The 22,362-nt window shown below is 46.2% G+C and overlaps 1 protein-coding gene across 1 annotated transcript in view; it reads right to left on the bottom strand.

The window, feature by feature from the left end:
• Window positions 1-22,362, bottom strand: part of LOC135255757 (neural-cadherin-like) — a 185,837-nt gene that overhangs the window by 125,387 nt on the left and 38,088 nt on the right. Inside the window, exons 2-5 of the mRNA XM_064337323.1 lie at window positions 13,293-13,490; window positions 8,801-9,026; window positions 5,867-6,071; window positions 2,236-2,347 (exon numbers count right to left, since the gene is read on the bottom strand). Coding sequence (XP_064193393.1) covers window positions 2,236-2,347; window positions 5,867-6,071; window positions 8,801-9,026; window positions 13,293-13,490 — 741 coding nt within the window. The remainder of the gene's footprint in view (window positions 1-2,235; window positions 2,348-5,866; window positions 6,072-8,800; window positions 9,027-13,292; window positions 13,491-22,362) is intronic.

Below are 22,362 nucleotides of genomic sequence, written 5' to 3'. Positions count from 1 at the left end.
ATTAAGCCCAGTCCAGCTGTATTAACTGAAAATAGATTTAAAAACCTACAGCTCTGGTCTGCATTGACAAAGAGAGTATAATATATATTTTTTTATTCAGGGTCCGCCGAGCTTTCCTTTGAGTTTGGAGTCCGGGTAGATTCTCCAGGGTCACAGACTTAAGGGGCTGCATCAAGGCCCGAATTCAAAAGGTGAGGTTACACGTAAAGGTTCTGCACCTCTCGACATAATCACCCTCACTTAATCAGACAGCTATGCGCCTCAGCGATGTACGAGCGACCGTTAAAAACTCTGTCGCTCCCATGGTAACGTCACAGATCGCGGTACCCGCATGCTGGAATGCTCTTTGGGGAGAAAAAAAAAACGTGACACCTGTACTACAATTTGATTGAACCTGCGATTAAATCTGCATCCGGTACGACCTAACCATCTGCTTTTTTCCCCTGTCGACAGTTATGAATGAGTAATCCCACTGTACCGCAGCGCTGAATATGGTCCTTGCAGAGCGATTGTTGCAGCGGAGAGACAGACACACATAGCTATTAGCACCGCGTATACACAAGCGCACCCAGATGCACGCAGGCACACTGAGTATGTAACCTCGGTTTTTTCACAGTTCGATTTTTAATATCTGATGAACGCGGAGTTCGCCGGCATTCGGTTTCCATGGCAAATCGGATCCTTCCGCCTGCGTTAAAAGGGCGCGTGCTTCCTGGACCCCATCTGGCCACGTCTTTTCCTGTCTTATCTCTCGGGGAATTGAAATGTGAAAATGCGAAGGAACGAGAGAGAGAGCGAGATAGCCTACAGTTCGGCGCCTTTTCTTTAACAAGGCGGGCGTTTCACTAAAGGAGAAAAGATAAAGCTAAAGAATGATATTGCGGGTGAGGGGAGGGAGAATTTATTTCCACAAATGTGAACGAACAGAAATAACTCCTCGTCCCATTTTACAATATAACCAATAACGAGGGACACAGGAGAAGAAAACCGTGTTTTACAGGGCCAGTGCATGTGCTGGAAGAAGAAAAATTATTATTTCATCGCTATTGTGTAACCTACAGTAGGCTCCATGAAAAAAGGAACATCAATTATGACTGTATGTGTACTGGTGTATATAAAGTACAATACTGATATTTCTGTTATTCTTCATTCAGGCCTTTTTGTCAGGCACAGAAAATGTTTTTTTAATTCAGTGTTAATTCAGATCTTAAAACTCTGGATCATGAGACTAGATAGTATCTGTTAACAAGTTGAATTAACAGATCAATGAACACTTGGACATTTTACTGTATCTTCTTTATGTTGATATTAACCCTTTTTTGGTTTGGTGATTCATGCGATTCCAGTCATTTATGGCCAAAACCTCTTTCACTGTCACTGTGACACTCATATTTTTCACTCATTTATAACAAGGGATTAGCTGAGGCACACATTTCATGTGTTTATTAGGCCACTTGTTGACCATAAAATATTTAGGGGCAAATGAACTGTACGACCAGTGTTATATTACATTAGATTACACTCGTTTAGAAGATGCTCTCATTCAAAGCAACTTACAATGTAAGAGAAACACAGGTACATCCACCTGGTCAATACTGACTAACAGTGCCAGACCAGGATGACAACTAAATCAGGGAATGTATCGATGAAGCAGCACTACAGCACCAGAGAAAGTTAATGTACGCTTGGTGTTGTCAACAGTTACGTTGTCAGCAGATCAGTTATTACAAAGCAGCTGCTGAATATGAATAAGGTGGCACCGTGCGGTCCAAGAGGGCACCCGTGACCCCATTACGATCTTTAGTTTAGTTTACGACGGAGTGTAGCACAGTGGGTAAGGAACTGGGCTTGTGACCGAAAGGTCGCAGGTTCGATTCCCGGGTAGGACACTGCTGTTGTACCCTTGAGCAAGGTACTTAACTGGAATTGCTTCAGTATATATCCAGCTGTATAAATGGATACAATGTAAAATGCTATGTAAAAGTTGTGTACGTCGCTCTGGATAAGAGCGTCTGCTACATGCCTGTAATGTAATGTAGTTTAGTTTATTTATTTGACGATTCACTTTAAAAGGACAATTACATGGTTGCAAGCACCAATGTACATGCACAATTAAAAGGATGGCACAAAAAAGTCGCAAGACTTATTTCCATTGCGGTCCTTTGCTGTGTGGCGCAGCAAGGGACCGCAGCCGCAGCGTCATGACGATCACCGGGCCAACGGCGGCCCGCTCACCTTGCAGCAGCGAGGTTGCCGTGGTCACCGTTTCCGGGACGCCATCCTTGCTGTATATGGACTGCAGGAACTCCGGGACGCAGTCGTTCTCGTCCGTGATGATCACCCGGACCTGTGTGAGGAAGACGGCGAGACGGAGAAGAAAGGAGGAGGAGGAGGAGGAGGAGGGAGGGAGGGAGGGAGGGAGGGGGCAGGATCAAAAAGGCATTAATATTTCTAATTGTCTTGGTCCAGAGAGAGAGGGGCGATAAGAGGGGGGATTTTCCCGAGGTAATCGTCTCTGGCGGTTTTTTGTCTGCGGGGGGATTCGGCGCGCGCGTGCGAAGCGGCTTTGCTCAGATTGCCCTTTCCAGCCGCGCGGGGCTGGCAGCTACGCGCCCGACCGCCGCTTTGTGCTCGAGGGTTTCTGGATTAAAACGAAGAGGAAACAGAATTGACAGGATTCCCGATGATCTTTCGGTGGGGGCCGCGTGCGTTCATTCCACTTCTCTCTCTCTCTCTCTCTCTCCCTCTCTCTCGTTTCTCTTTCTTTAGCTCCGTCCATCCATATTTCTCCTCCTTCAGTCTCTCTACCTCTCTCGACAGTTCCCTTCGCAACCTCTCTTGTCCAATCTGTCTCGTTATGCCTCTGTCTGTGTTTTTCTTTTTTTCCCTCTGTCTCTCACTCTCTTAGTCTGGTAGGTTTAGTCAATAATTCACAACTCACTACTGGGAGGTTAAGGTTTATAGGAGTTATATAGTAATAGTTATATACTTTCTCCAGCCAACACTGACACTGGGATGCGTAAGTGATGATCGATGATGAGGTGGGTCTGCTATCGAAAAATAATGACAGACACGGGGGCGAAGAACCCCTGTGAAGTTCATTATTTTTCGATTTCGACCCACCACCTCGGAGAGGACTGGTGACCTGTCCACAGGGTGTATTCCAGGATAACCTTATTATAAATGGATGGAGCTTATTACACTGCCAATTACCTTACAAAAGAAATCTGTCAGAACATTTAATATACACACACAATATAGCGAAAATAAAGTGATTTATTAGTCCAAATAAATTTAAATGGATATGAAACACATTTTCCATAGATAACGCCGGCCTATGCTAGAGTACTGGCTAACGGGAGCGTAGAAGTAAGATATGAGGCATGTTAACAGTAGAGTATTTTTGACACCAGGCGAGTGTGAGTGAGTCAGCAAATACGAAAATTAACCTGCACTTCTTTCTGCGGAGTGATATGAGAAGCGCTCTAATGTAAAGCGGCCTGTCACCCATAGCAGCGATCATCATTCAGAAATATCAGAACATAAAAACACCTGAAGCGACCAATCAGAGGGCTCAAAAAAGGCGGCGTAATAAATGATAATATTTAACTTTCCTCGCGGACGGTAATTAATTATCTACACATATGCTAATACAGTGACCGTGGAGGGATTAGCCAGCATCTTGATGCAGGCCTGAGGATTAAGCAGCTGATGTAAAGTGTAGCTGAACGGGGCTAAGCTGCACAGGTATGATTGCCCGCAGGCACTGATTTGCTTAAATGAAGTCGTTAGATGGACTGGAATGGCCAAGTCACCCCGATTTCCAGGAAATAATCAATTTCTAATTAAAACACAGCCGCAGTGCTGAAAGGCTCCGGTTCGCCGTCCTTGCTTTGCATTTCCCCTCTGAGCAGAAAGTCGGCTGAATTTGTTGGGGGGGGGGGGCGGGGGGGTACCACCCGCCAGGGGTCAGAGTTCACGGCCGCTCCCGGGAACGGGAAAATTAAACCTCGATCTCTCAAAGTGAATGGAACCCCATCAGCAGCACTGCCACCGCGGAGACAGGGCCTCATAAAAAAGAAAAATAAATAAATAAAAAAAAAAGGAAAGAAACATGAGTTCTAGGGACACAATCCGTCTTGCTCCCTGGCACATTTCTCGTGAAAGAAAGCATCAATCTGGGGCGTAAGTGGCTGCCCGGGTCTGCTCAGACACCTCCGGAGCACAGATGGCGGCGGGTTTGGGTAAGGCCTAATGACTGGGAGCCGCGGGCTCCGGAACAAACAGGTGATAACCGCGGGGCCAGGAGAGACGGAAAAGTCTTTTTTTTTCCCGGCTGATGAATCCTCCCCGTGATACCCCGGACCACCGGCCAGCGTGAGCCCGCCAGAGCCAGAGCCAGAGCCAGAGCCAGAGCCAGAGCCAGAGCCAGAGCCAGAGCCAGAGTCAGAGCCAGAGCCAGAGCCGGGAGTCCGACGAGGCCGGCAGATCGGTCGACGGCAGAGCAGTCAGCAGAGCCGGTCAGAGCCAGTCAGACCGGGCTGAGCCAGAACCAGACCACGTCCGGCCGGGCCGGTCGAAGCTCACGGGCGAAAACTGAGCCCGCCGCCGACAGACCCCCAAACCCCCACCCAACCCCTACCCCCCCACCCCCTTCCCCGTGGACCTCCTCGCACTCCGAGGCATAAGGGCAGATTTGGAGGACAGCTGCCGGTCTCCTCGCCTCCAGCTCCTTCTCGGCGACTCGGAGGGCTTGGGCGGCGGTTACGGCTGCTCCCAACGCCCCCCCCGACCCATCTGCTCTGCCCCCAGCTCTGTGATCTACAGCTCTGCCTGGGGGGGCAGGGGAGATCTGTGGATAGCTGAGCAGGGGATTAGGGAGCGGTCTAACTCCAAGGCGATGAACGGCCTTGCCTGAACCCCATCTCCCCATCAATACCGCAATGTTTTCATGTGTGGTTTTTAATTTGACTTCTCGCCCCCATCACAGACATCCGGGGGGGGTCAACAATCTTGTCCCACGGCCAGGTGAGACCCACCCCCCCCCCCCAGCCCTCCAGGCTCCTAGTGTAAATACACCACGCTTCAATAATCCTTCTTTTCTTTGTTACCAACTGTCTGGAAATTTTTTGTTTCTTCTTCCCCCCCCTCCCCTAATTTGGAAGGCCCCGTCGTGCTCGCGCTGATTCAGGCGGGCCAAAGAAACGCGCAACGTCAGCGCCGCTCATTCCCGCGAAAGCGGACGACGGCGGCTCGGGCTCACAACAGCAGACAGGATGAAAAGCCCTTCGTGTGCAGCTCAAAGTGCCAATCACAATGACTGACAGATGATGGACCCCCCCCCCACACCCCACCCCCCCCGAGGGTGCCCCGCGGTGGGCAGACCGCCAACCAAAGGAAGGCCTAGCGCACCGTCTCCCGCCATTCCCAGTCAGACTTGATGAGCTCGAGCTTCCGAACGAAGTCACGTTCGCTCTCGAGTATATCGCACTGGCGCCTGCCACGACTGGGTCAATTAATTATTTCACAAACTTTAAATACCCGCGAGCAAAATTCAGAATGCAGAATTTTTTAAAGAAACGTCTATTTTCATCGTTAATCACAGCAAAAGCCCCCGCTTTCATTTCATTTGCATTTTTATTAGCGATGTGTCTGTGAGAAAGAAAAAAAAAAACATGTATTTTGAATAATTATTCGACTCCGGTATGGCACTCACATTCCAATTCAGTTGACAGTTAATGTGTTTTTCCGAGATACTAGTGACCTGCTGCCATCTCAGGCCCAAGACAACCCCTGCCCCTCCCCTAACCCCACCCCCTCTCGCACACACCCTGGCGCCTGATTGGCCGAGGCGAGCGGGACCCACCTCCGCGGCGCTGCTCAGGGCGTCCTGGCTCTCGCTGGCCCGCACCAGGAGCAGGTAGCGGTGCTGGTCGCTCTCGAAGTCCACGGCGCGCGTCAGGCTGACCTGGCCCGTCTCCGGCTGGATGGAGAAGAGGCTGCTGGGATTGATGAGCAGGCTGTAGCTGAGCGGATGCTTCTGGAAGGACATGGCAGGGGCCACCAGGAACCTGGAGAAAGGGGGGGGGGGGGAGGGGGGAAGGGGGGTGTGCACACACACACACACACACACACACCACTGAACTGTTGCTAAGGGAGACAGCGACTGAAACGAAAAAAACGCTGTTAAAAAGCGGCGGAGGGTGACACAGCCGTGGTACCATTTGGTCTAACAGGAAGTATTTTTAAACTTGCAGTACAGCACTGTGTTACCAGCATGTTACAGACATACTGTGCACATATAGATTCCCCTTCCGCCACAAATGAGCGTCATATTTATGCATTTAAAATTTATGCATTTAAAATAAATGCCACATACGCCTTACAAATATATAGTCACCGTGTTTAAACTTACATGAATAAACCCATTGTATGTTATCATGCAGATGGCATACTTCATAATGTTTGGAAAATATTAAATGCATCATGTTTAATATATACCACGCAAAATCCAATTTTCCGACTCAGAATAAATTCCCTTAGTTTCATCTATCAACCTAATTGCTCAATAAAACTCATTGTTCAGCAAGTCAGCAGGGTATGTAAAACATAGATTTTTCCCATCCCTGGCATTAGGAACAATAGGGTCGGTCCTGTTAGGCTGTGTACAATAACTACACGGCAAGGCCATTAAAGGAAGCCGACTTCCATCCATTACCCCCGGTTCTGAATAATACATTACTGCATGTAAGAACACAATATCGTTGTTTACATAGAAATATTCAATTCTTAAAGTTATGGCACAGAAATATCCGCGAGTACAAACATATGGATGCAATAACTGTGTCAGCGATGAAATCAACATTATAGAAATTACGCCGCAGTCTGTTTGTCCTGCTGTCAGAGCAATGGTGTTAAGTGTATTTATTTTTATGAAATTGCATAAAATGCGTACGTTTCCATGGTTACCGGTAATTGCTTGGCATACTGCCTGCCACTTTGAAAAAAAAACTATTTCTGAGATCAGACTGTTCCCCTGTTTATTATTTCTCTTAACAGACAGCAAATCCGTATCGAGGAAAAAACAGGAATATGCAACTTCCTGCAAATCCACATTTAATTTGTGCCACGCTGACAGAGTGTGATTTCGGGAATTTTGTGGCCACCCACGGCCTTCGTTCATTGGACAGCTGCAGAAGACGGTCAGCCAGTCACAATCAATGTGAGGCATAACTGCCAAGTATTGAGCAAGAGCCCTGGGGTTTCAAAGCGTCACTCAGCTCTGATGAAACGGTGCAGTCTGAAATGCAAAACAAGACAGCGCCTATCGAGTGACCGTACAGCCCATTTCGTCTCAGAGTGCTTTACATCAAAGGGAGGGGGACTCAGCCCCACACCTCAGCGACTGGCTGGTCACGAAATCCTGGAACATGGACACGTACGGCCAGGTAACACACAAGTGGTGTGGCCAGAGATTAAAATGTGGAATTGTGGGAAGTTGCATATTCACATCTTCGTCGCCTGCATTGGATGTGCTGTCTAACCCACCTGGCGGACGCCATTTTGTGCCAGCGTGCTCATCGCGCACCTTCCTAATAGGCACGTTGAGTCAGGACCTCAGCATCTCCTAACAGCTCTGGAGCCTTTTTTAGGCTGAGCCCAAAGGAAAGCCTGCCCCCTACTGGTCCACCAATGCCACGTCCACAGGCAGGCTGGCTTTCTTTCCCCAGTTTCTCAAAACATGAAGAGAAGTCTTGCCAAAGGCGAGAATTGATACGCATACTCAAGTGTTGCACTGTATGAGATGAGTGGATTCAGAGCGGGTGGATTCAGAGCGGGTGGGTTCAGAGCGGGTGGATTCAGAGCGGGTGGATTCAGAGCGGGTGGGTTCAGAGCGGGTGGATTCAGAGCGGGTGGATTCAGAGCGGGAGTATCATAGCGACGCTGCGGTACTTAAAGTATGGCGGAATAGGGAGTGGATACCGACCTGTGGATCGGATCGAAACATCCCCGGTTTCTTTTCCAGGGGTTTCCTCGTCAAAAATGTAAACCGATCCCAGCCCCCCCCCCACCCCCCCTTTCGCTTCAGGCCAGGGACAGGAGAAAGGAACAGGTCGGCGTGACTGGGATGCAAACGGACAGCTCAGGTGCAGGTTTTTCCACCAGGGCCGGCCGGGTCGGCAGGCTGTCCCGCCTTGTCACCGCCTGATCTAATCTGATTGGAAGCATCGAGCCGCCTGACACTGGACTTCGGGGGCCAGGCTGTTTGAGCAATTACAGTCACAGACTGAATTAGCCCCTTATCGCTGGCTGACTATTGGACGAGGGAGGCGAGTCTCATTGTGACATTTCGCCCCGGTGATGTACTGTGAATACGGGCCGAGGTCTGTTTCACATAAGCGTGGGAGCAGCGTCCACCGTTTGATTTTCTGTGTGTGTGTGCGTGTGTGTGTGTGTGTGTGTGTGTGTGAGTGTGTGTGTGTGTGTGTGTGAGTGTGTGTGTGTGTGTGAGTGTGTGTGTGTGAGTGTGTGTGTGTGTGTGTGAGTGTGTGTGTGTGTACAATAATCACGGTTGGCCCTCTGGCGTGCTCTCCGGTATGAAGATGGTGAAGGAGCCGTGTGTGTGTGTGTGTGTGTGTGTGTGTGTGTGTGTGTGTGTGTGTGTGTGTGTGTGTGTGTGTGTGTGTGTGTGTGTGTGTGTGTGTGTGTGTGTGTGTGTGTGATGTGTGTGTGTGTGTGTGTGTGTGTGTGTGTGTGTGTGTGTGCTCTGTGTGTGTGTGTGTGTGTGTGCGGTACTCACGGCTGGCCCTCGGGCGTGCTCTCCGGTATGGAGATGGTGAAGGAGCTGTTGCTGAACTGAGGCGGTCGGGCCCCGGCCACCACGGACACCGTGGCGGGGGGGCCGCGGCTGCCCAGCCTATCAGCGGCCACCACGGTCAGCAGGTACTCCCTGTCCCTCTGCAGCGGCAGGCCCGTCGTCTTGATGTGCCCGCTCTTCCTGTCCACGTCGAAACGCCCATCGCCCCCTGCGCGGGCGAGGAGAGAGAGGGAGAGAGAGAGACATAGAGAGGGAGAGGGAGAGAGAGAGAGAGAGAGAGAGAGAGACAGAAAGAGGGAGAGGGAGAGAGAGAGAGAGAGAGAGAGACAGAGAGAGAGAGGGAGAGAGAGAGAGAGATGGAGAGAGAGAGAGAGAGAGAGAGAGAGAGAGAGAGAGAGAGATGGAGAGAGAGGGAGAGAGAGAGAGAGAGAGTGATGCCACGTGTGAGACATGTACAGACTCTCCATTACTATCACACGCTTCCGGCCGCCACTGTGTCTTTTACACACGCACGCATCATCACATCCGTAAAATATGCAGCACCGCAGACCGCTCGTTTGTTTATTCATTTTCCAGTCAAATCAGGCATTCGGTGCAAATTGTTTTTTTTTTGTTTTTTTTCAGCGTCTGACAATAAAGCAGGAACCGCATGTCGAACAGAAAATGACAGAAAAGCCTCCACCTCCAGATAAACAGTCAAAAAGTGTTTGCCCTCTTCCTGATTTCCTCTATTATTGCATATTTGTCACACTGAATGGTTTCAGATCTTTAGATAAAGTGTAGTACTACACAAAGGGAATGAGTAAACACATACAGTCACACGTTTTTATCAAACACACTATCACCCATGTGAAAAAGTAATTGCCCCCTTAAATTACACAACTACACAAACACCTTTAGCAGCAAAAACTGTAATCAAACACTTCCTATAATTTTATATTAGTCATTCACATCGCTGTGGAAATTTTTCAGTTTTCGAGCATGAACTGCTCATTTCAGGTCCTGCCACAGCATCTCTATTGGGTTCAAGCCAGGATTTTGACTAGGGCGATCCAAAGCCTCTTTTCAGCCGTTCAGATGTGGACGTGCTTTTAGTGTTTTGGATCGTCGTCTTGCTGCATAACCCAGTTACACTTCAGCTCATGGACAGATGACTGCATAAGAATTTTCTGGTGCAGAGCAGAATTCATGGTTCCTTCAATAATGGCAAGTCGTCCAGGTCTCGAGGCAGCAAAGCATCCCCAACACCATCACACTGCCACCGCCATGTTTGATTGCTGGTGTGATGTTCTTTCTGTGAAATGCTGTATTTGCTTTACGCCAGACAGAATGGAAACCTGTGTCGTCCAAAATATTCCACTTTTGTTTCATCAGTCCGTAGAACATTATCAGAAAAAAGTCTTGGAGATCAGCCAGGTGCTTGTCTTGAAAAATGTGAGACAAGCTTTGATGTTCTTCTTGGTTAGCAGTGGTTTCCATCTTGCTACTCAGCCATGAATCCCATTTTTGCCCAGTCTCTTCCTTATCGCGCAGTCACGAACACTGACCTTAGCTGAGGCTAGAGACACCTGCAGTTCGGATGAGTTGTCGATGCACCTTCTGAGAAATGTTGGCAGACTGGCCACTCCTGGGAAGATTCACCACTGTTCCATTTGGAGATAATGGCTCTCACTGCGGTTCGGTGAAGTTCCAGAGCCTTCAAAACGACTTTGTAACCCTTTCCAGGCTGATATGTTTCAATAACTTTCTTTCTCCTCACTTCTGGAATTTCCTTCGATCATGGCATAGTGCGCTTGTAGAAACGTTAAGCTTGATTTATAAAGCACTTATCGTTGGTTGCAACATTTTAAAGTTATTGTTTTTTAACACAAAAAAATAATAACACAATCAGTTTAAAACTCACAAAAAAGTTAAAAACAAGATAACATGCAAATAAAAGGCAAAAACATAGCTGAAGGTGCTGTTTAAGTAAAAGCTAGCCAACAAAATGATTTTTCAGACATGCTGTAACATGCACATCCCATTACTGATACAGACAATAATTGGTATTACATACGTCTACGTGCAGTCATCACCTTTGCAAACGGTAAAAGTGCACACTTATAAAAGTTATTACACACATCGCATCACATTTAAACCTATATGAATAACCATTACTTTTACATATTTCTAGGCAAAATCCCTGTTGCAGTACATGCCTGCAGAGACCTAATTGCAATGAATGCCGAACCGCTATAAAATATTCATATCCGCACAGAAATCACTTCCCTGTTACAGATAACCGCTCAGGTAATCACCACGGTTACACATGTCTACCCTGCAGTAATCTTCAGGTCCCCACGACAGATCTCGTCTCTGTTACAGAGTTCAAAAGATAATCTTTACTATCGAACCTTCCCAGTCTGCTGTCAAACTCTCTTAAACACACTCATGCATTGCTATGCGGGAGAGCCCACACACCATCTACATGAGGATGCAATCAAGGCTGAAGAAGTAAAAAAAAAAGAAAGAAAAAAAAATATATATATGTATGTATATACTGTTACATAAACTAATCAATGCTAAACGCTACCAATGCAATTTGTCCAACCCACACAGACATGACACTGCAGAGTGGGTCTCAGCTCTTCACGACAGCCACCCAGCTAAAGCAAAAACGTTCCCACAACGTTACTGGAATGTTCTATCGATGTTATAACGCCGCCACTGCGTTACAGCAACATTGTGAGAATGTTGCCGTGATGCGAAATTCGCATCAAATGCGAAATTCACGTCTGTCCTCGGTAACGCCCCCATTTCCTTCTGAAAACCCCAGCCAGGACTGCTCAGAGTGTTTTTTAATCAAAGGACTAAACAAACGCTGAGTCACCAATTTACTTTGATCTTTCGCAAGTTTATTCTTTACATCAAAGATAATTGGATGATTATCTGCTAATCAAGCCAGGTTGGCTTTAATTGAACGAAACAGCCCTCGGATGCTCTTGCCAATAAGACTGCTCGCATTGTCCCAAACTGACGGAGAGGAAACATAATAATAATCAGCCTCAAATTACGGCGAGCCCTCTAACGTCAGCTGTGCGCTCAGTATTTTTCTTAACAAGTAGTCTTTTAATTAGCTATCCCACGTTGCCTTTGCAGTGTATTTAGCCTAAAATAGAAAGAATGAGGTGCTCCTGTATAATTGATTGGAAAATTAACACAAACAATGTACTCTTCCTGTGGACAGAATGAACAGAACCTTATGAAGGGTCATCTATAGCCCAGCTGAAGAAATTTCCACTTTCAAATAAACAGCTCTCCGGTCAACAGCTTGTTATAAGATGACACTTCATAAGGTTCTGTTCATTCTGTCCACAGGAAGAGTACATTGTTTATGTTAATTTTCCAATAAATGATATAACTGAAAACATGTTTTTTTTCCCCAGTTGGATTCCACACTATGTGGAAAATTACTCAGAGCACAACTACATGCCCATAATTCACTTGTAACTATTCCCAGTAACAATTATTACAACACGCACCAACATGCACCCAGTAGTTCACTCAGCAAACCATGTGATTGACATCTGCTGGTTGATGCCCTCAGTATTAGACAGTCAGGGGCAAAAACCATAGAGCGTACATAGGAACTAGAGAGGGTGGGGGGGAGGGGCCAGGCGGGGAAGCTTAGGAAGTAAAGGGGAACATCCTCTATTGCGCATGCTTGAGGGCGAAACAGCTAGCCGCCCATCGAATTCAATGTAGAAAACCAAGATGATTCAGCAACCAAAGAACACCTCATCGACCCATTTTTTTGTGATCATAAATTCCATTAAAGTGGAGCAGCTTGTGAAACAATGGTCAACAGGCAGCTCTGATCTTTGGCAAATTTTTGGGAAAGCCCTTTACTGTTGCACCCTTCCTCTTGTTCCTATAAATCCCGTTTAATACTGCACTTGTGTCTGAGATCATGTCCACATTGTGGCTTTATTCCACACAGCGAACGCGGTGCTGTCGGTGTGTTAGCGGTTACTTATGAACCTCACACTCGTACCCCTGCTCATCCGGCCCTACTGAACTGCACTCAGCTTCATTCCCAGAGTTCATCAGTCAGATGAACGCACGCGAACGCAAAGAAGAGAGTCCTCTTCCCTGTTCACACACAGCTGGCTGACCAATCAGGCGACTCCAGAATAGAAGTTATTATATATTGAAGGAGCGAACGAACACAGAGCAGGCTTCACCTCAGAGCCTTCAAGGGCCTCGTCTGCACCCGGCAACAACGCTTTTATCCTCATCAGGTCTTCCTTAATAAGCACACAGCCATAAAACAAAAGGAGCAGCCTCATAAATGACCCCTTATTACACCACAAACCACATCATAAACTTTTTCTTTCTTTTTTTTTTAAACTTTCTTTTCATGATAAAAAAAAACAAAAAAAAAAACGGAGGGCGGGCTGGGGGGACACGGGAAGCCGAACAGGAAGCGCATTACCGTCGGACAGGAAGTACTCCACCTCCCCGTTGCCGCCCTCGTCCCCGTCGTGGGCGTGGAGCTTGTAGACCAGGGAGCCGGGCGGGGCCTCTGGGGACACCACCGCCAGGTAGGGGAAGGGGACCATGGTCCACTCCGGGGCGTTGTCGTTGACGTCGGTGACGATCAGCTCCACGCGAACCAGATACCAGTCGGAGCCTGGGCGTGAGGGACAGGGGGAAGAACAGAGCGCTTCGCATTTAAAACCCTGGAGCATCTAATCAATGTGTCACTTTCAAGGGGCAGTTCATTAACCCAGAGTACTATCTATCCATCCAGATAGATTAACCCCGAGTAATAACTATCCCTTCAGATAGATTAACCCCGAGTAATATCTATCCCTCCAGATAGATTAACCCTGAGTAATATCTATCCCTCCAGATAGATTAACCCTGAGTATTATCTATCCATCCAGATAGATTAACCCGGAGTACTATCTATCCATCCAGATAGATTAACCCCGAGTAATATCTATCCATCCAGATAGATTACCCCAGAGTATTATCTATCCATCCAGATAGATTAACCCAGAGTACTATCTATCCATCCAGATAGATTAACCCCGAGTAATATCTATCCATCCAGATAGATTAACCCTGAGTAATATCTATCCATCCAGATAGATTAACCCCGAGTAATAACTATCCCTCCAGATAGATTAACCCTGAGTAATATCTATCCCTCCAGATAGATTAACCCTGAGTAATATCTATCCATCCAGATAGATTAACCCCGAGTACCATCTATCCATCCAGATAAATTAACCCTGAGTACTATCTATCCATCCAGATAGATTAACCCCGAGTAATATCTATCCATCCAGATAGATTAACCCCGAGTAATATCTATCCATCCAGATAGATTAACCCCGAGTAATATCTATCCCTCCAGATAGATTAACCCTGAGTAATATCTATCCCTCCAGATAGATTTTGCTGAGATTCGACAAGGTTTTCTAGGTATCCGTTGCAGCTCACCCCGATAGAACGGACCACATCCAGTCCCCAGCCTTTTGTTGAAACATTGTTTTAAAACAACGTTGACTCTGTGGCCCAGAATACAGGCATGCCTTGGTTTTCTGTACACACAGCAGCCGTAGAAAGTAGTTTTTCCAGATGAAACCGCGCACGAATAAAGCTCTATGGATGTCTGTGAGTAACCATGGCATCGTATTTGAAAAGAGATATTGTTTAGTCTTTCAAACTTAATTTTTTGGCACTTTGAGGCCAGAAAAGATACAGACCCGTTGAGTTCCATTGTATCCGGGGGTGAAAGATGGAATGCAGGACATGGTGAGGGCAGAAAGAGGAACGAGGCTCTGGCATTTAAAAAAATTATCAGAAGATAAGTGCAGGGTGCTCAAAATTGCACTCTCTCTTTCTCTCTCTCTTGCTCATATACGCGTGCACATATGTGCACATAAACACACACACACACACACATGCCAGTCTGCTGCATTTCAAAAGTCAAGGACAAGGTCATAGGTTACAGCCAAGGTCAAAGGTCAGTAAACTAATTAACAATATGGCTTACAGTATGATACGATGATAACAATTATAATACAGTAGAGTTGTATCAGAAGACTGGGAAATTCAATTTTGGAGTTTCTGTTCTTAATTTAAAAAAACCATACCATGCTGAAAAATACACTGCAAGGGACATTCAAAAAAAATAAAATAAATAAAACTGTTGAAAATATTTCACTGTAACATTTTTTTGTCATCCAAGACAACAAAAAAAGAAAACACTTCCAAAAAAAAAACCAACATTGTTTTCTGCCAGGAGGGATGTTCAGTGACATTGTCATATCACTTTCTCCTCTCTCACCTTCCTCATATCTCGCCGTGTGCTTCTGTGAATTAGCACTTTCACTCTGATTCCCTCTCTCTTTCCTTCACACGCATTCCCTCAGAGCGCCAAATCTCACTCACATGCTCCAGCGATCGCACATTCTCTCGCTCTCTCTCTCTCTCTCTCTCCCTCCCTCATCTTATCTCTCTATTTTTTGCTCTCCCCTCGCTCTACAAACGCAGCAGAGACGTGACCGAGAGCTGCAAACGGAGATGGTGTCAGACGGCGTCCCGTGAATTTGGAAGTTTTTGTGTCTTTATTTTTGGTTCCTTGAAGTCCTGCTGAATTTCAGCGAGTTCAATGCAATCCCTATCTTGGCCCCACAGCATCTCGCAGTAATGACACGCCATCCCTATCTTGGCCCCACAGCGTCTCGCAGTGATGACACGCCATCCCAATCTCGGCCCCACAGTGTCTCACGGTGATGACACGCCATCCCTATCTTGGCCCCACAGCGTCTCGCAGTGATGACACGCCATCCCTATCTTGGCCCGCGCTCGCAGGATACAGCCATCCCTATCTGGCCCCACAGCCTCGGTGATGACACGCCATCCCTATCTTGGCCCCACAGCGTCTCGCAGTGATGACACGCCATCCCTATCTTGGCCCCACAGCGTCTCGCAGTGATGACACGCCATCCCTATCTTGGCCCCACAGCGTCTCGCAGTGATGACACGGCCTGTTTTCCCCAGAATGCTAGGCTTCCCCATGACATCCTGTTTTAAAGGCCCAGGCTGTGGGATGAGGACTTAACCTACGCATGGCCAGGACCTGCCTACTCTTCTGTTTTTCTTTATTTGTTACTATTGTTATTATATATACATATATATAGTATACATATTTAACTCCATTATTATTATTTTTATTATTATTATTACAACTACAATTTTAAAATTAATGTCAAATTAGTAAAACAGGCCAGGAAATGTAAAAACCCAGTTGATAGCAATAAGGAAACATAAAATGAAATGCAACAATATTGTTTAAAAATGTCTGTCTTTCAAAGGCATTGAATATATAGAGAGTGTGCAGTCCTAACGTCATCGGGACAGAGCGCTCCGTGTTTTTGGGGTTCCTTTGGGGACAAACAGCGAGCCTGACACACAGAGAACCTGAGCTCTTCCCTGGGGACACAACACCGGTCATGAGGAAATATATTCATTCTTAAAACCGTACCCACAGCCAAATCTCTCCACTCCACAACCTTTAATATGCGTTCTGTCAGCGCTTTTAATGTCAGCTCCCAGCTCCCCTCTCTTCCTGTTGGCCAGGTATGTGTGGATTATTGCTGGAGCCAGGTCTGACAGGGTCCTGTTTTGGGCCACCCTCTCCTTTCCTTGTTGGCGTGAAATATAAATGGAATTATTGCCAAAGGATACATCCATCAGTCAAATAAATCAGAATAATAACAATGATGATGATAAATGTAACTGTATAACAATACAAAAAATAACAATAAATCAATAAACATGTCCATTCTCTCTCCCTCTCTCTCTTTCTCTGTCAAATTTAAAATAAAAATGCATATTTAAAAAAACACATATTGCCAAAGCATAGTGATAACAGCAATCAATCATAGTAAGAATATACGCTCTCTCGCTCTCCTTCTCTCTCCCCCCATTCATCTTTAATGTTTGAAGAGGCTGGACATCAAGATTAGGTGTGTTTTATTTCTTACGTAACTCACCTTGCAGTCCTGTGATGACTTATTTATCCAAGCCCCCTAGTGGTGTGGGCGGTATTACCCGCAGAATTTTGGACTCATCGCAAAATCCAAAATTTATTAAAGGAGCGAACAAGCGCAGAGCAGGCTTCGACTCAGAGCCTTCAAGGGCCTCGTCTGCAGCTAGCTGTCTGAGATCATGTCCACACCGTGGCTTTATTCCACACAGCGAACGCGGTGCTGTCGGTGTGTTAGCGGTTACTTATGAACCTCACACTCGTACCCCTGCTCATCCGGCCCTACTGAACTGCACTCAGCTGAGCATTCCCAGAGTTCATCAGTCAGACGAACGCACGCGAACGCAAAGAAGACAGTCCTCTTCCCTGTTCACACACAGCTGGCTGACCAATCAGGCGACTCCAGAATGAAAGTCCCCGTCTGCAGCTGGCCGGCAACACCGCTTTTATCCTCATCAGGTCTTCCTTAAGCGCAGGGCCATAAAACAACAGGCGCCTCCTCATCCGCAACCCCTTATTACGCCACAAACCACATCATAAACTTTTTTTCATTAAAAAAATAAAAAATAGTATACGCTTTCAGCTTTCGGGACAGTGACTCAGATCGCTGGATAAATCATTCAGGCTGAAAAAGTTTAAATGTCCACTTACATTGCATGTAGTATATTCAATACTTTCATGGTTCACGGTTATATGGTACTGTTGCCTCAAAATGGCTCCATTTGTATTCAAGCTTCTGGCATAAAAGTTTTGAGTCAGTCCGATACAGAACTTGACTGACACGTGTCTGCTGTGTGTTGTCACAAAGTTATACGGCTTTACTTATCCATCCATCCAGTATCTATACCCGCTCATTCCTGGGCAGGGTTGCGAGGGGTGCTGGAGCCTATCCCAGCGTGCATCTGGGGAGAGACAGGAATACTCCCTGGACCGGCTGCCAATCTATCGAAGGGCACACACACACACACACACACACCATTCACTCACCATTCACTCACACACTCATTCTTAAGGGTTGTCTCCAATTAGCCTACCTGCATGCCTTTGGACTGTGGGAGGAAACCCAAGTGGCTTTCCTTATGGGTAGTTCAAATTAAGCAAACAAACTGCCCCTTTACATGCTTGGGGAGATAGGGTTAAAAAAAAAAAAAAATACATCTATATTTTTGAGCAAAGTATAAATAACGCATATTTCTAGGAGTGACATTTTTAAAATTATTCACAGGTTGCCAGCGAGCTCCCCAGATAAACCTCCACCTCCTGCAACCTGAATGGGAGTCACTTTCCTTTCATTCTCACGCTTAATGAGTGGCGTGTGAAGTAGATTAGGAAGCGGGAACATGCGAAAAAAATATAATTATGTCTTTGACTTGCGTTCTTTTCAAATGCACTTTCTTTTTCTTATGCCCTTCAATTACGGTTAAATTAAGGACTTGGATCTCTCGCTCTCCCTCCCTCTCTCTCTCTCTCTCTCGCTCTCTGCTCTGTCTTCCTGCTCTCTCTCTCTTACTCTCTCGCTCTCTCTCACTATCTTTCTCTCTCTCACTCGCTCGCTCTCTCTCCCCCCCTCTCTCTCTCTCCTTACTCTCTCTCTCTCACTCTCGCTCTCTCTCTCTCCTCCCCTCCCCCCCTCTCTAAGGTATGAGGCCTCAGGTGCGCATCAAGGGGAAGTCGGAGAGAAGTCACACTGACACTGACATCCAGCACTCACTGTGACAGACAGTCGGTTCCCTCACCGCGCAGAGCCAGGCTCGGAGAGAGAGAGAGACATTTAAAAAAAAAAAAATAAAATAAGTAGAAAGAGAGAAAAATAAAATGGAGGAGGGTTAGCGGTAAGAAAAAATGCCCACGCCGCAGCCCGAGCAGATTTAATATAATGCAGCAGACGGAGGAATGACCCAGGGGTTGTTATGGAAACAGAGCAACGATACATTCCATCGACGTGAGCGATAACGCTCGCGAGGCGGGGTGCTTGAATGGCTAAGTGAAAAAGGACGGGAAACGCACTCCCCCCAAATAAAACATACGAGAACAAAGTTGTAACGGAAGGAGGGCCCAACTGCCATTTTTTTTAAAAAGCCGCTGCGAGCTCACAGCACTTCCGCCCCCCCCCCCCGCCCCCACATTGTTTACCAGAACAAATCCCGAATTAATTGGCCGACAAGATCATTTTATCATGGCGGGAGCAGGACGAAATCCCACCTGCAAGGGGGGAATATTTACATGAATTACTTGCAGCGAAAGTAAATATCATCCTGCAATTCTAGAGGGTAATATGTAGGCATCCTGTAGGAATTCTACCTCAAACCAACCCCCCCCCCCCGACCTCCCCCCTCTTCCCAACAACCCCAAATATCTCTCACCTCCAGAAATCATAAATATTTTATCCCTTTCAGATTTTGCTTTTATTTTTTACTTTTGCCTGACCCAAGATAAAACAGGAAGAACATATCCCTTGTCCTCCACTGTTTCCTTCCCATTGTATTGTATTCTATGATGTTATATTATTGTAAGCTTTTTTTTTTGTTCAGCCACTGTATGCTGGCAAAATGTCACTGGTTTAAGTCACATTTGAAATAAGTTTTCGGGATAAGGAGTGACCCTTAAAATCAAAACATCCACACAAGCGCAAAATAATAACTTCACAACAGGGTAGGGATACAGTATGCCACCCCCTAACCACAGGAGAGGGGCTGATAATTGCTGGGATAGAATAACGTGCCTGAGAGAAGAAAAAAGAAAAGAAAAATGCTTGTACATGATGCAATTACTGCAAAAACGAGACATTGACAAGATGCCCTAAAAGACTCGCGGCTTTCTCGTAGGAACCCTAAAAAAAGGGGGGGGGATGTGGGGGGCGGAGGGGGGTGGATGAACGAAGCCTAGGCTGTCATCGGCACATCATCACTAAACTCCAGCGAGCGATCAACACATACATGCGCAAGCCACCTTTTTTTTTTTGCGACTAAATTAAATCCCCTGTCCGTTCGTCACCTGACTGTACCCCCCCCCCCAACTGCGTGCGATTAGCCAGCGGATTTTTTTTTTGGCGATCCAATCAGCTCCTCATCCCCCCCCACCCCCCTCTCTTTCTCCCAGTTCTGCTGACAGTAGAGAACATGATTCATGATGTGTGCCTTTGGACAGCTTTCACTTTCAGGCCCTGCACACTAATTATCACGGGCTGGCTTCGTTCAGGCAAAAAGGAACGGGGATTAGTGTGCAGTCAGCCGCCCGGCCATGCATTCAGTGAGCCACCAGCAAAGGGAAGCGCAGGAAATTAAATATTCTCTCAAAGGACTACAAAAGGCCTGTACAGCTCTTTTTTTTCCGAAAAATTGCTACTTTCATAAACTTACAATGACTTTTTTTTTTTCGCCTTAACATTTTCACCTCAAAATTTTAATTAGGCAAGAGCGTCTCGTCCGAAACTGAAAATGAGACAGTGGCCACAACTGTCGAAGCAAGGTCTTATGGGATTTTGGGTCTTTGCCAGACTGACTGCTGCTATTTCACATTTACCGCCCCACTGACAGCAACACTAACCTTCAGGCCCATTCTAGGTCACTAATCTCCTAGGGTGGATTCCAACTATTTTTTTTTTTCTTACGTCCTTTCCTAGTATGGAAGGCGTAATGGGTCAAAAATACGTGAAAACTGACATCTGGAATCACGCGTTCGTCAACGTGGGCTCGATCCAATAACTTATTTCCACCTGCTTGCCTCCTTTCCTTGCTCCTAGCTCCACCCATTCGGAGGACCCAAGGAAAGGAAGTAAGGAAAGAACACGAGGACGGAGGAATCAAGGAAACATGAATTAGGCTAATGGAACGTCCTTGCTCTTTCAGCCATCAGTTTGAAGCCATGACCATTACAGACTTGGCCGACGGGGAGAGGTGGACCCACAGGTCGAACATCACGCGTTCCAAAATATTACTCCCGCAAAGGATGCATTCCTGTTTCCTTGCTCAAGCATCCTTCAGGAGTCTCCTAGTTCCTTGTAGGAGCATTTAACGGGTTGGAATGTCCTTAAAGATAGAACACCTCGATCGATTTCCAGCTCAATCAAGGACCTCAGAGACAAGGACGAATAAAATAAGCATTTGGAATGAGCCCCAGATGTCAATCTCACATAATTTTTTATCTGTTTGTTTTCTCAATTGTTTTTCATGAAAGATTTTTAGTAAAGGTTTAGCACTCCATATAACTATTATTTATTTTACTATTTTCAGATAAAACAGACCTTGAACGTGTATTTGAAGTACTTCAAGCCTGCAGATGGCAACAAAATTTGAAAACACTCCTGGAGAATTTTCTACGAGACATGTTATCAACCAAAAATGTACATGTAAAAGAATTTTCATTTGAACTCTGGGGGAAACAGATGTCGCTTTTTTAATTAAATTGTCAATAATCTACATTTATTTCCCTGGTGCTTAAAGTATTTCAAATAACTATCAGAATAAGGTTGGGATAAACCCCTGGCCATCTCTGTTATTTTTCAGATCATAACAAATATGGAAATATACAGCAAAGTGATACATCCAGTGTAAAATTCACTATATAGTAGGCTACTATAGTACTTCTAGCCCTAATATTTTAAAACTCTTAATGAAATACATGGGGTCTCTGTTTGGACTCATACGAGCACTGTTACAGTTGATTTAAACACTGAGAATTTGTCCGTGTGCCAAATTTTAAAACACAATGATGCGGCTATCTCCAGTAAACCAGCAGGTGCCAATCCTTTTGTTATTCTCTGTCTGTTTTTTTTTTAAATGCCTTACTGAGTGACTCTCTCCAGGTCTTACGTCAGCCACATCGTCCCCACAACCCATATGCCCTCTGCCTGCCTTCTCTGCACCAGCAAATTAGCTGATGGTGCCACTTTATCCCAGATGGCAGTTTCTGTGTCACCGTCTTGGCAGCTGATAATCTTCCCCAGCAGGTTGGCAATTACTCACCTTTGCTTACCTCCGCTGACCCCCCCCCTCCCCCCCATCCCCATCCCCATCCGCATCCCCTGTTAAAGCTGCTTCGACGCTCGAGATCTGCTTCTAGGACCTGTACCACACAGCACTTTGCGTTGCATTCTGGGAACTGCTCGCGTAGTAACCGACAAGTTCAAAAAAAAGCAGCCGAGCCGCCGCAGTCTGGAGCTTAGCCGTTATTTGTCAAATTTCCAGGTGGTATTGATATTCAGCGTATAGTATAGAGTACTGTCATGTGACTTGGACGTCGCGTTGCGTAGCAACAACTGCTAATCAAATATTATAATCGTTTATGAACGCGAAGCAGATGTACTGTGTTTTCCCAGAAACAATCATGATCCGTAAGGCTAGGTGGTTTCCCTTTTCCCCCGAAGGTTGTTTTTCCCAGCGCGGAGAGTGATACTCCACCGCACTATCAATCATCTTTCGTGTAATTGCTGTAATTCACTTCACAATTTTCACTAATGCCATTCGCTGTATTTCAAAAAAAAAAAAAAAAACGCTCTACC

This window comes from Anguilla rostrata, chromosome 5 (genome assembly GCF_018555375.3).
Source record: "Anguilla rostrata isolate EN2019 chromosome 5, ASM1855537v3, whole genome shotgun sequence".
NCBI lineage: Eukaryota > Metazoa > Chordata > Actinopteri > Anguilliformes > Anguillidae > Anguilla > Anguilla rostrata.
Note: the sequence above shows the minus strand (reverse complement) of the source record. Positions and strands in the feature narration are given on the sequence as shown.